This window comes from Zingiber officinale, chromosome 9A (genome assembly GCF_018446385.1).
Source record: "Zingiber officinale cultivar Zhangliang chromosome 9A, Zo_v1.1, whole genome shotgun sequence".
NCBI lineage: Eukaryota > Viridiplantae > Streptophyta > Magnoliopsida > Zingiberales > Zingiberaceae > Zingiber > Zingiber officinale.
This window is the reverse complement of record NC_056002.1, coordinates 22,834,631-22,848,566: the sequence shown is the minus strand read 5'-3', so window position 1 is coordinate 22,848,566 and position 13,936 is coordinate 22,834,631. Positions and strand designations below refer to the sequence as shown.

The 13,936-nt window shown below is 37.3% G+C and overlaps 1 protein-coding gene across 2 annotated transcripts; it reads right to left on the bottom strand.

The window, feature by feature from the left end:
* Window positions 1-3,161: 3,161 nt before the first annotated feature.
* Window positions 3,162-11,684, bottom strand: LOC122019981 (cell number regulator 13-like). Of its 2 annotated transcripts, none has more exons than XM_042577653.1 (9): window positions 11,232-11,684; window positions 11,082-11,140; window positions 10,469-10,993; window positions 8,947-9,323; window positions 7,711-7,820; window positions 6,409-6,480; window positions 5,313-5,419; window positions 4,857-4,950; window positions 3,162-3,435 (listed from the first exon to the last, which is right to left on the bottom strand). In XM_042577653.1, the coding sequence occupies exons 3-9, from the start codon at window positions 10,874-10,876 to the stop codon at window positions 3,383-3,385; spliced, it is 1,221 nt and encodes a 406-aa protein (XP_042433587.1). In that variant the 5' UTR covers window positions 10,877-10,993; window positions 11,082-11,140; window positions 11,232-11,684; the 3' UTR covers window positions 3,162-3,382. The 2 variants fall into 2 exon arrangements, with proteins under 2 accessions (XP_042433587.1, XP_042433588.1); XM_042577654.1 differs by having other exon boundaries at window positions 7,711-7,817.
* Window positions 11,685-13,936: the final 2,252 nt, after the last annotated feature.

Below are 13,936 nucleotides of genomic sequence, written 5' to 3'. Positions count from 1 at the left end.
TATAAAATGCCGACCCTCAGCTCCCCATCACTCCTTTCTGCAATATGTCAAGAGCTGCTCCATATTGTGAACATTTCCTTCAAACTAAAAAGGAGCATGCCATCAACCATTCGGGGAGCATCTAGACTTCATTGTATAAACCTATTGCTGTTTCATGAGGTCTGCTTGTGCTCTCTCCCCATTTGATAGTTAGATGTTAGATGACGTTCATCGATTTGAATTGTAGCCTTGATGTAACTGATATTTCCTCTAATCTTAATTCAATTCTGTGAAAGACTGGTTTGATTGTGTGCATTCGTCCATTAGGTTTTCAGATAAATTGGTGCAAGTCACCATGAGCTGTATAAATTACAAGCCAAATTGACTACTAACTAGTTAATTGCTCCTACAAACAACTGGGTCTTATAAAAGTTAGCATATCAATTGTTATTGAGAAAAGCATGTTGGTGCAGGAAGCATCCGACGATTGAACCCAAATTTTAATAATGTCAAACGGTTCAAAGTTAAGTTGTTTTGTGATCTAACAGTTTGAATAAGCTTGCAAGAAAATCCTAAGTGTATTTAGGCAAAAGTCCTAACTGCGGCTAGGCAAGTGGAAAACCCTAGGGGATGGTAACCCTATGCGAAAAGTCTTGGCAGGTCGAGAGCTTCAGACAAAAGTCCTAGGGGGTGGTAACCCTAGGTGGAAAGTTCTGGTGTCGCGAACCAGGTGTGGGTCAAGAGCGGGCGTCCAGCAGAAAGTCCGGAAGCATCGAGCGCCGAGCAAAAGTCCAGTCGATCTGGAAGATCGTGCTGGCAACAGGTAAATCTCCTGAGTGGAGTAGGTGAGGGCGCGTTCCCCGCAGAGGGAACAGTAGACGTCGGGTCGACCTAGGATTTCTGGTAGGAAATCCGAAATCAGACACGAACAGTTCAGAGACGGTCAATATCTTATTTATAACTATTATGTGCTAACTTTGTTTTGCATGGTATGTGTTTGGGACTAACACATTCTGCAGGAACGAAGAAACAACCTTAAGCCTCGGATGAACAGTGCCCGAGGCGCCTCCATGGAGCTTGGAGGCGCCTCAGATGCAAGGCTGAAGGTAGATGCGCAGCAAGCCTGGAGGCGCCTTAGACCGAGCTGGGGGCGCCTTGGACCGCAACTTGGAGGCGCTTTGGAGTGGCTTGAAGGTACCTTTGAGTGGATGAGGTGCGACCCGTTCTGTGCTGATCCACGCGGGCGACTCGGGAGGGTTGGAGGCACCTTGGATGGTGCTAGAGGTGCCTCCAACAATGCATAAAAGGAGATCACGAGACAGCACTCAGAACAACGAATTCTAAAGCAATCTCTTCTTTTGTGCTGCGAACTAGACGACCCAGAAGTGCTGCTACAAGTGTCTGATGACCTGGAGCTTCAGATTTAACATTTCTTGTTGTCGGTATAATTTTTACAGCTTTTTATTGTACTTAGATTGCAATAAGTTTACGCGATATAGTTATTGCCCACAGAAAGTGATCAACGATCGCGTGTCTTAGAGTAGGAGTTGTCCTAGGCTCCGAACAAAGTAAAATCTTGGTGTTGTTTGTGTGATTGCTTATTTCTTTGTTTTCGCTGTATTACTCGATACGTTTTTAATTCCAAAAGTCCGAGAAATAGCCACGAGTGCTATTCACCCCCTTCTAGCGCTCGATCCAACAAAGCATGGGTGCTACGACATGCCACGAATGCGATCATCTATGTTTCGCAAGCATGTAATTACTACATTGCAAAACCTAGTCGATACAAGGCAAACAAGTTGCGACTATGTTCTTATTTGTTCTTGGCCACAATACTTGACAAAGGTCTACTGTTCTACATATATCACACATAATGTATAATTCAAGAGAATGGTAAGTGGTTGTTGTGAGCTTGACGTTGTCAAGCCATGACCACCACGGTTAGTTCAACCATTATTGTATCATCTTATGCTTTTGCTCTATACTCGAGGAAAATTTGGGGCACAACAGTTTATAATGTTAGACACAAATAATCTGTCAGAGATTTTAGGGGTATTAGCTGAATTCAAATAGCACTGATTTAAATTCAACTTACAGTAGAGATGACCTGAGCAGATAATCTCAGGCTGCCAGCAGGGGCTGGTTTCTGCTCCGAGCCGAAGAATTGCCGAGCAAGAAGATCGGTTGAGCCACTAGTCTGTGTTGTCGAGCGGGCGGATCGGCCGAGCAGAGGGCAAATCGAGTTGAGGTCGGTCGGTCAACCTGGTCGGTCGATCGGTCGGCCGGGTCGGCGGGTCGGTCGGTCGGTCGAGTCGGCGGGTCGGCGGGTCGGTCGGTCGGCTGGGTCGGTGTGCAGCAAAACAGGTCTTGACAAAAATGGAGACCAGGTCTGTTTAGAATAGCATGTCCAGATCTGTTCAGAGCAGATCTGCAGAACAAAAGACCAGGTCTGCAGAACAGTCTCGACAGAGCAGTAAGGTCGGGCAAAATCCCGACCGGACAAACTGACTGAGGCCTACAAGTAGCAGTTTCCTTGAAACAGATTCGCCCCCACCTCCGGCTGTGCTTCGAGGCTTATTTGGGAGGTCTGTTTCCCAGGATACAACGGTTTGACCGCGAACTCCACTAAGCACCGGTGGTCACGGCGAACTGAGTGGTACCCAAAAGCTACCGCGGGCAATCTGTCGAGCAGGAGTTGCACGACAAAGAAGGGGAATGAGGAGGAGAGCTTTTTCTTGCTTTTGCTATGTTATCTGTGTAACATTTTGCCTGAGGTCGCAGCCTCCTTATATAGGAGCTCAAGACTAAAGGACATCATTAATGATCATTACTAAACGTCAGCTTTTCACTTGGCCGTTTTGATTATGCATTAATTTTCCTTTAATGCATCCGTTACACAAGCAGCAAAAAGATATATGTGGTAAAATATTGGACGGTCTGGCATTCGTGTGCGCAGTAATTAACTTGGTTCAAATGCAATCCAGGCCCTAGATTTGCACCCCCTGCGCACCCATGCGTGAGAGAAAGTCTCTCCCCATGCATTTGTTCACATCCTCAATGCATGTGAATCAATATAAACCAACAAACTTGCCTTGAAACTTCCAATGTGGGACTAAAGTCTCATTCACAATGGAGCTTCTTCTCTTCCACCTCTTCTCCATTCACACTTATTCAACATATAATTGTAGGATAACAAACCATGGCAAACATAAATTCATGGATCCAACATTTACAACTGTAGCATTGTTAAATACCTGCACAACACGGTTACTCAATCCTGCCAACCTATTAGAGTTCGTAAACTGGAACGGTCAAGTTAAGAAGACTCGTATTCGAAGGAAAAAAAAACCTAGTGATGTAGCAGTGTTCATAGGATAGACATATATCAGCGGAAACTTGATACCTAGGATTCCATGTACTGAGAAGCTGGTGGACTTGTTTTTGTTTTCCAGGATCCTGCAGAATAACGAACAGCTTTAACAGTCAGGAAGATTAGACAGAATGCTTGCAATTTGTTAGAAACATGTTGGTATTAGAATCTTAGACATCATGGAGAAAGATTCATCCATCCAGTGAGAGACAAACTATAGAGCTTTGTTGTTGTTGTTGAGAAGTGAGCAATGGATATGCAGCAGAATCTATAGCAAGGATTTCTTTCAATGAAGGCTAAGTTTTTAGTTGTTTTAGATATGAATCATGTACACAAGGAATATAACTAAGACTCCATTCGTTCGTTTTAAACATTGCACACTTTGTCGTCTTAAGGGTGTTATGCTGAAGACCCAGGAATGCATCTATCTATACCCTGTGGCATTGTTTATCATAGAACTGAAGTGGAGATATAGAATTAGTCTTCTTAATTACCCAAAGAAGATTGGTATTACTATTTCTTAATTACCCAAAGAAGATTGGAATGATCGAAAGGAATAAATTTTGCTCCGATTAGAAGAGTGCAAGACAAAATGCTCATAAACAACCAACTGGATTGAAAATTGGGAAGTCTGAAAATCTTGAAGGTGAAGCAGGTCATTTATAGCTGCTAGTCCAAAAACAGAGAAACCTCGGATGACGTGTGGACTGTGTGCAGGATGACGCCAGCAAGAGACACACGAAAGACATGATACTCAAGTATGCTGATCTTGGATAAGATGTTGGCTTTGCTCTGGTCAGGAAGAAGATGTTGAACTATAAGACATGATGATAGTAGGCCATTGCCAAATTCTGCGGCTAAGGCATCCCATTGGATGGAGGAATTGCGCCGATGGATAGCTTTATAAAGAGTGAGGCTCGCTGGAGATCTGTTGGTGCATCACAGATCAGCAAAGCTGGTGAGATCTACAGGATGACACGAGGGAAGGCAGACGCATAATGGTGAAAGGATGCTGGTGAAATGTGGATGACAAGCAAGGAAGAACCATGACTAGCATTGCAAGTGGTGAAACTGGATTTTCTCAAGTTGTCGATCTGTTGACTACTGTGAGAACACTGACGTGCTGATGCATGAGTTAAAGGAGTTCAATGGACACTAGTACAGAACAAGGATACTAAGAAGTGAGGTGAAGAAATCAAAGGATGAGTAAAACGCCAACAACCTACTCTGAAGGTGAATTTTGCTTTGCAAAATCTTAATTCTAGAACGGAGGCTCTAATACCACATAGAATTTAGGAAAACAAATATCCTGTTGCATTGTTAGAATCACCATTATATGAGCATATATTGACCTATGATAAAAACCGTAAACCAAACTTGAAAATAGCAATGTTGAACTACACTTGCTGCTCATAATAGCTTTGGGTTATAAAGTCATTTTTTAATAATGGTCATTAACTTTGGGTTATAAAGTCATTTTTTATTATGAAAAGTAAAAAGTCATTACCTTGAGCTCCACGAATCTCAACTTCTCGCCATTCTTGAACTAGGGCGCAGCAACAGCAAAGTAGATGAGACAAGAAATCATCACAAAGCCCTCCCTAATTGTAAAAGAGTAGTTTATCAGCAAACTCTGAAAAGTAGTTTGGCTTCTCTACACCTCTTTATTTTTCTGAAAGCATTGTTAAGCCTTTAAAAATTGTGAACAAACATAAAATTACGAGGTTTAGAATTATAGCACCACCTATTTAACGAATGATTGTAACATTGTTTGCCGTCTCATAATGCAATAGCAGTCATTGAGCGATGCAAACTACATTGACATGAATATCTGAAGGTATACAAGATAACTTCTCACCAGATTTATTTAGACAAAAATTATCAATTTTTAAATTTTTAAAAACTTTGCAGAGGTCAGTATACTTTGTAAGTAAACATGACAGAATGACGGAAGCCAGATTACCGTAATATTGAACATTTTTCGTAGCTTCCTTCGTACACAGCAAGTGTAACAACAGCATGATAATACTAATGTATAAGCCATCAAATCATTACATGCTTCAGCAGAAGCTGTTGACAAGAAACAAGGCCTCAGTTCAACGCTAGTACACGTCAGAAATTTCTATCAGACTATGAACAGAATATCTAATGAGAAGTTTATATGAAATTGCTACTTTACAAAAATGGAAGCTTCCTACACCATAGTAGTCACGACAGATGACTAAGAGCAAAACTGAAAAGAGGACTGCGAGCATCCAGGTTCCTGTCCGCAAGAAGAAAAAGCCAACGAATGCTAGAGGTCTTTTTTAATCCTTACATAGTTTAAACATAGATTATTCAGAACAATTTTGTCCAAATGGAATCTGCCAACAAGTTCATAAGAAACTGAAAAAGTGCAGGCAAGAATCTTATGGAAGTCGTTTTCATTCCCTTTGAAGAGCTTATTGTTCTTGGTAAATATAGCGCTAATCATCTTTTTTCATCTCTATTATTTTTCCTTTCAAAATATCTAGATTCATTTTGAGGTAAACTATATTCAACACTTATCTTGATAGTCATCCTTATTCCCAACTGAGTTTCTCGTGATTATGTAAATTGGCCTTGACAATAATGCTAATTGAATAGATTCAAACTCTCAATGAAGATTGTGACAGTTCATCCTTATATCAAATATGAATTATTGTTTATTTAGCTAAGTACACCCATTTGTCTGCAGGAAGTGCAACACTAAAAAGAACAAGCAGTCTTTCCAGTGAATTATATCTATTATCTAGCTACCCAAAGAATCTGAAACTTTAAAGCAGATTGGTCTAGTTTCTTGTATATTTTAATAAATACACCAGATATTGTTTTTTCCCAGTCTATGCCCAAGAATCAAGAGATATACGGTGTCAACTAACATAGAATTGATTGTTTCTAATCTGAAATGACAATGGCAAACAAAAGAAAATTCTAAATAGATGTAGGTTTGTTTGGTTGTTATTCATTTTTACAAAATATATATTGACTACCAACAGAAAGATTAGGCAAGAAACTAGCTGTGGAACAAAGTAACTTACAAATTGGTCTATCTTTTGCCACACTAGCAATCTGTGAAAATGTTCCGCAGGGATAGAATAAAGTTCGCAAACCTGCAAAACATCATTAGGCAATATAATTTTTATCTAATTTTTAGAAAAGAACTGTATAAAAATAATCTTGTAAAATCTATAACCATATTTGAAATAGTTTTCAATCCTGCCTAAGATGGATAAACTAGTGTCCATTTTACATCTTAGCTTATACAGAAACAAAGTCCACAATGAAAATCAACAGAAATGGTTAGCAAATCATGGGTCACTTGAGTTTGAGAAAGGGCAGTCTGATACACGAAGCTCCCGTTAATATGGGGTCCTAGGGAAGAATCTATTATATGCGGCCTTACCTTGCATTGTAAGAAGTTGTTTCTGCGACTGGAACCCGTGACCACCAAGTCACATGACAATAACTTTACCATTACGTCAAAGCTCCCCTTCCGTCACTTGATTTTGACAATTTGACAAAAATTAATTGGTAACATAGAGTAGCAGGAGACCTAAAATGAAGAGGAACTGATCACTCATGTATGCAAACTGTAGGTTGTTTGGGAGGGGAAAACACTTCTCTTAAGAAGCCCAAAAATTAAATGTCTAAATATAGGGAACAGATGACTGCTACTGTCCAGCAATATCGAAAGAATAGGAGAACATCAAAAGTGCATCAGTTGACTAAGATGATCTGGAGGTCTATTCACCAATGAGTCTATGAAAAAAAAGAACAAATACCATCGTGGATTCTTTTTCTTTCTTTTACTAGGCATATATAACTCAAAATCTATCTTGACAAGCTTTGTGACACATAAAATTGAACAGTTGTGTTGTTAAATTTGATTGGTTCACTGCATACTCCAAAAGATAAATTTCAATGACTAACAACTTTTCCCAAAGGTCGAATGGAAGTCGTCTTTCAGACCCTGATAATGTCAGTATTTCAAAAAATATATATAACTAAGTTAGTGCACATGATCCACATTGCACACATGGAGGCGAGTGTTAAAATTATGATCAATTGTTAAGTTTGTCATGATTTTTTAAGGTTTTAACAAAAATATCCCTTATTTTCATTTCTAACTACAAATATATCACACACTTTCAACATGTCAAGGAATCTATAATGGAAAAATAAGTATGACCAAATTTAAAATTAAATCTTGACAAAATTGTTTCCACATGGCAACATACTCATTTGGCTACAAGGAATTCAAGTACATAGTAAATCAAAACAGTGTTTTGTAATAAGCAACTTCACAAAATAGCATAAGCATGAAACTAACAATCACATACATAATGAAGGCTCTGAACAGCATCCCAGTAAATCCGCATGCCATTCTTCATGTCCATGAAATCCTTTGTATGACGGTGTATCGTGACCATATGTATCTGGTGAAGCCCTTCTAGACAAAATTCAGAATTGTTATCATATTCTGAAGTTTACATTTACGTTGCAAAAAATCATGAACTAGAAAGCTTACTGTTAGTAAAATTCATATGAATAAAGTATGAGATAGTGCTTTAATATCTTCAACTCAAACACTCATTCCAACAAAGTCCAAGAAAATGCTTAAAACAAAAGATGTGATGTTGATCAAACTCTATTTATTCAGACAATGGTGATGGATCTCACATGTGAGTGGGTGGGAATACAGTGAGCAATGATGGGATGGATCACCATAGAAGCTTGTCCAAGCTGGTCACACCATGTGCTATGTAAAGATTGGTATAGGAGAATTCTATACTGCTCATGGTTGTCATTGCTTGGGCTTAATGTCTTTCTTTTAGAGAAACACATAAATATAATCATGGTAAAATATTCAACAATTAGGGAAGAAAATGACAACAGGGTTACTTTATCATCGAATCGAGGTAAATCACATATGAGTTAGAATCAAATTCCTTCCTAGCAATTATTATCATGTGATAATCTCACCATTACATAGACATGTTGCCAGTTGACCATTTTTTCAAAGAATTACACAATTGAATTTACTTAAAGACACATGTTTTGACCAGCAATATCAGCAAAAGAACAAAAAAGAATTGTTACCTTAGGAGTATGCTTGATGTAACAAAAACAAGAGGTTGAAGGAAAAGTGGTAAGCCGAGAACAAAGTGAACAATAACTTTTTCCTTTGGTATGCTATATTTGAAAATTTATATGATAATCTATAACTCTTTGAATAAGTACATTATGAGTCCCTAAAGTTGAACTTTTCTAGAAAACAACTATTTCATAAATTAATACTCAAGATCATGGAAGCGTAGAATCATTTGAGGCAGGAAAATCACTATTTTTCTATTGGAATTCAAGTAAACTACATAGACATTATAAATACAGATTGTCTAATCTAATGAAATTTTAATTCCTTGAGTGGAAAATTTTAATCACTGGAATGATGGATTATTGTTATGAAAAATGAAAACTGTAGTAAGGTTGCCTGCAGATATATTAGCATCTTCTAAAGAAAGATGCATTCTATGGATTTACGATCATGTCTATACATATAGAAAAACAAGACCAACCTAGTTGTCCCATCAAAGGACTTCTCTTTGTAATCATTGGGATCTGAATATTTTAGCTCAACTTTCTTTGGACTTTTAAGATGTGCACTTTTTTCTTCTAATGCTGTTTCCACATTTTGTGTTACCCCTATCAAATGTTGGATCATTTCACTTTGACCTATATCACACGATCTCTCAAGCTCCATTTGCAGCTTTTCCCTTTCTTTCTTAAGGGCTTCATCAAATGGCACATTTGGATAAGAACAAGAGAGAGATTTCTTGAGAACTGTGGAAGGATTTGTTGATCGTTCACGATCCAAAATGACATCTTGCACTTTTCTATCTTCTTCATCCAAGGTATATTCTCGCTCATCCCTCTCAATGGAATCAAGCCTTTCCTATCATATGAAAAAGGAAATAAGAAGCTCTAGGGGAAAGAACAAAAGCAAATATTACATGAATCATAAGAAAGGACATTGACATGCCAAGATCAACAATAACTTCAAAAGTTTTTATAGAAAACCCAAAAGATCCACCAAAATGTCCTAGATAAACTTCAAAAAAAAAACTCGGAAATTACTCAATGAAACCCTAAATCAGGTTAGAATGAAAACAAAAAAAAACCACTTTTAATTAGGATATATGAAATTTAAACTTGCCAGACAAAGGAAATTCTGTATTGAATAATTGAATCCTTTGACACTTTAACTAAACCAAAGCTCACTTACACTTCGGACAAAAGCTTATCCAACATGAGTAAAATTTTCAACATACAAAGTTATTCTGTAAAAATATCTCTAATCCCAGAATTGAATGTGCACGACCACTAGAAGAGAAAATTAAAATCTTGCTATGTGAAGACAACCAGGTGCTTAAACTAATGATAAAATGGCAGAAAATAAGTTAAGATATTATAAAACATTTAGAGACAAGAAAAGTACATAGTTAGACAAGTTATATTAATTGAAGTTGAAGTAGAGAGGCAAAAAGAAATAAAAGGATACCCAAGTATTAACAACAACGATTGAAGGATAACATTTAATACAAACAACCCCACATGGTTGCAAAACAAGACTTCTTGTGGTAAAATGATCGCTGGTCATGTTATTTGCAAGAAAAACTATCAGGTGGGTTTCTGTTCACTTGTGGCCATTTCCGCTGATGACAGCCATTCTAGCATATTTCTTTACTCAGGTAAAAACTTTGCTGTTTACTAAATCGATTACCAAAAAAAAGTATACAGGATAGTCAAACCGCTAGCTCTACCAACTGCAAGTCAAATCAAAACAGAAAAGATACAACCAAAACCATTTGAAAAAACTTCAAACTGAATCAAACTTGCAATTGCTGCAACAGCAAATCAAATCAAAACAGAGAAGAAGTAACCAAAACCATTTGACAATACTTCAAACTGAATCAATCTTGCAATTATTAAATGTAAAGTCTTCGATATAGGGAAGTAAATGACAGCGAAAGATTGTATTCTAGGAAAACTTCAAAAGATGGATGAATTAACAAGTTTTTTTATTAAAAAAAATCTTACTCTGACTCGAGCATTATCTACGAGGGTGATGAGTGGAACGAGTCGAAGATATCGATCAATCTCATTCTGAGCTCTTCTAAACTGGTAGACCATGTTCCATCCCATTGCCAAAAGGTACAAATAACTCCTGTTTTGGCAACTATCCACGAGAATGTAAGACCTCCTAAGAGCATCTTCCAGCTGCTCGAGAGGCTCCCGGGTTTCAGGGTACTTCCTCAGCTCCGAAATCTTCAGCTGATCCAAGAGATTACCAATCAGCTTCAGATGCTGCGCGAACTGCCGGCAATTTTTCTTGTGCATCCGTGCAGTAGCCGCCGCCTGCCCAATCAACCCGATCAAACGGACGGCGTCGAGACCCGTCAGCTGGGCCACGTTCGACAGCTCTCCCAACTGCTCCCAACTCGCCATTTTGGAGCTGGTTAGGACGGAGAAAACCTAAATGTAGGTTGTTCCGCGCAACAAAGGAAAGGAAATGAAGTTTAACAGACGCAACAGCACATGGCGACGACTTAGGATGCCACCCGTCTACCGAAGAGGACAAGGAACAAACTTAGACAGACAATAATTAAAACTAAACTTCAGAATCTGTGCTACAGTCTACAGATCACAATACCTGCAATGAAACCACTCCAAAATTTCTCCTTTTTGTCAGATATCTCCCGTCGAAGATTCCTAGGGGATGAATTATCAAAAAGGAAACGTTTTAAGTTCCAAGGTGAAAACTTCGATCGGGGTGCAAATCAAGGAGGAAATGTGGAAGTACCAATATGAGAAACGCGGGAAACCAAACGAGCTTCCAACGTTACAGCTTCAAGTAAGTTCACAGATCTAAGTTCCAGATCCACCGCCGCGGCAACTAGACCTGGAAAAACCACGTCTTTTCCATCTCGCCGCCTCTCTCCCACCGTTCGTTCCTTTTTCTCCAGAGCAGGGGAGGCCCGGGCGCCGTCGGGCAGCAGTGACTAGAGGAAGAAGAGAGAGAGGCATCGAGGTGGGTGCATCGCAGGCATTGCTTTGAGTGCGAGCTCGATCGGTCGGCCGAATCCCGTGGGCGATTTGCGAGCTCTCCTTTTCCCCTCTTTTGGAGCGACGCGGCACGAGCGCTCTGTCCTCTTCCCCCTCTTCTACTGGCCTCGCTTCCAAATCATCCTCTCTCCCTCAGTCCCTCTTTTGCTTGCGCGCTTCTGTCTGTTGCAGTGGCTCTTTTCCAGCGCAGCGCCCACTCTGTTCATAAATTCCCAAAAATTATTTATCCGAAGTATATATATATAATTAATTAATTAAATCTTTATTAAATAAATATTTTGCATAATTTACTAAAACAGTGTCTTAATTTTCACTGAATTAGAATTACTTTATCATTATTATATCCATTTAAAATTACTTTAACTTAATTAAAATTATTATATTAATCGATCTCATAATCTATTATAGTAATCATACCTAAATACCAACTGTGAATTTTAGTTGCTTAAATGCACGCCACATTGAAGTCAACTCATGGATTTAGATAATTATGCTTATTGCTTAAGTAGGATTGATAGAATAATAAGAATTTGGAAAGAATGGATAAATAAATCAATCAATTAAGCATTTGTATATTTTTCTAAAAACAAATCTAAAATAAATCAATAAATAAATAATAAATAATATGGACCTCGCAACAAATACATTCCAACAACTACTCTTAAATTAAGGAAAGGGAAAATGAAGCATTTGCCTTCCTAGTCCCTAGTGTGGGGCATGTGCTTGGGGGCAGAGGTCTGTGGGTGGCTCCATCATGGTAGCTAACAAAAGCCAAACGCCCTCCATTTGCTAGTGGAACAAGAGATAAAGACGGCATGCGCCATTGATCACTCAAAAAGTTAGCAACAAAAATAAATAATAATAATAATAATAATAATAATAATAATAATAATAATAATAATAAAGGAAAATATGAAGAAACTGATTGGCACGCAGTGAGTAGGATGAGCATTTTTGGTGGGATGTTTCAGTGATCCACTAAACTCTGCGATGCCTGCATTTCAATCTGATCATTTATTTATAGGGTCTCTTTCTCTGTTCAGTTTAAAGAAGTTTTAGGGTGAGTGTTTCTCGATTTATCTTAATGATCAATGGAAGAATTCTGTGAAATCGGATTGGTCATCTGGGACTAAGAGCAACTCCAACCGGTGCACTTTTACATCATTTTGATGTAAAAGGGACACCATATCTCCTCCAATGGAAACCTCAAAACTTGCACAAAAAGGGTGCAAGTGAACAGTGCAGTATAACTGTTCACTTGCATCATTTTGGTACACGTTTAGATTTTTTAAATATAATATATTATAATCTTAAATTTATATTTAAAATATTCTTAAATATTATAAATTAATATTATTTAATTTAATTGAGTTTATTATGTAAATTTTATATATTATAAATTTATATTAGTTATTAACTTAAATAATTAATATTTAAAATATTTGTTATATTACTAAGATTATCAATATCTAAATTGTTTATGATTGTGTATTATATTTAAATATTAAATATTAGTATGTTTATTAAATTATTTCTAACAAAATTATAAAATACTAATTTTAATTTGCTTTAACTAAAAACCATAATATCATAAAAATTAGTTATTATGTATGATAAAATTTTTAATTTTAATAGTAATTATTATCATAATAAAAATATTCAACAAATTAATATGTATGTTGATAATAAATTATAAGATGGAAAAATAGAATATTTTAAAGAATATTTCTTTTAGTGTAGGAAATGGTGTGCATTGATTGAAGTTGGAAAAATTTTTGGTGCTCAAATGACACTAAATTAGTGTTGAAAGTGCATCAAAATAGGTTTTGTGGTTGGAGATGGTCTAACTGAATTTAGTATTTTTTTTCTGTTCAATTTAAAGGAGAAAATAAAAAACAAAACAAAATAAAATATGAGGAGGAAGATGAAAGTCATGAAATCCATGAGTAACACAGCAACAATGGCTGTGTAAGGTCCACAGGCGTCTTCTTCTCCTTGTGTGTGTGTTTTCGCTCATCTCATCCTTTGGGCTTTTACATTGTTCATTTGAATAATACGAAGAAAACCAAGTTTGTTCTTATAAACTGATACTGATGTATAGTAAATAAACAAACAAACATTTAAAATCAAACTCATATACCAACTAAATAAGTTTTATAAATATAAAAGATTCAGACAAATTTGAAATTAGAGCGCGATGACATTTTAAAAAAATTAAATTCAAGTTTGTAAATCAAGTCAAATTCGAACAACTATTTTAATCGTTTGATTCATTTTAGACTTGGCTTGAAAAAGTAGAGCGTTACAAGGATATCCAAAGCACCACGGTTCGATCCTCTAGTGGGGCATGCGTTGACATTGAATTTGATTAAAAACCTAAGTTAGGGGTTTCAATCCAAATACCCGCGAGCGGAGAAAGACGGAGAGTTTGCCTTCAAAGAC

Coding starts and splice junctions, on each gene's coding strand:
- LOC122019981 (XM_042577653.1), bottom strand. CDS start 10,876: ATGGCGAGTTGGGAGCAGTTGGGAGAGCTGTCGAACGTGGCCCAGCTG. Junction 7,821..8,946: donor TCCTTTGATGGGACAACTAG/GTTGGTCTTGTT, acceptor AATTTTGTCTAG/AAGGGCTTCACCAGATACAT. Junction 4,951..5,312: donor GAAAAATGTTCAATATTACG/GTAATCTGGCTT, acceptor TTTTACAATTAG/GGAGGGCTTTGTGATGATTT.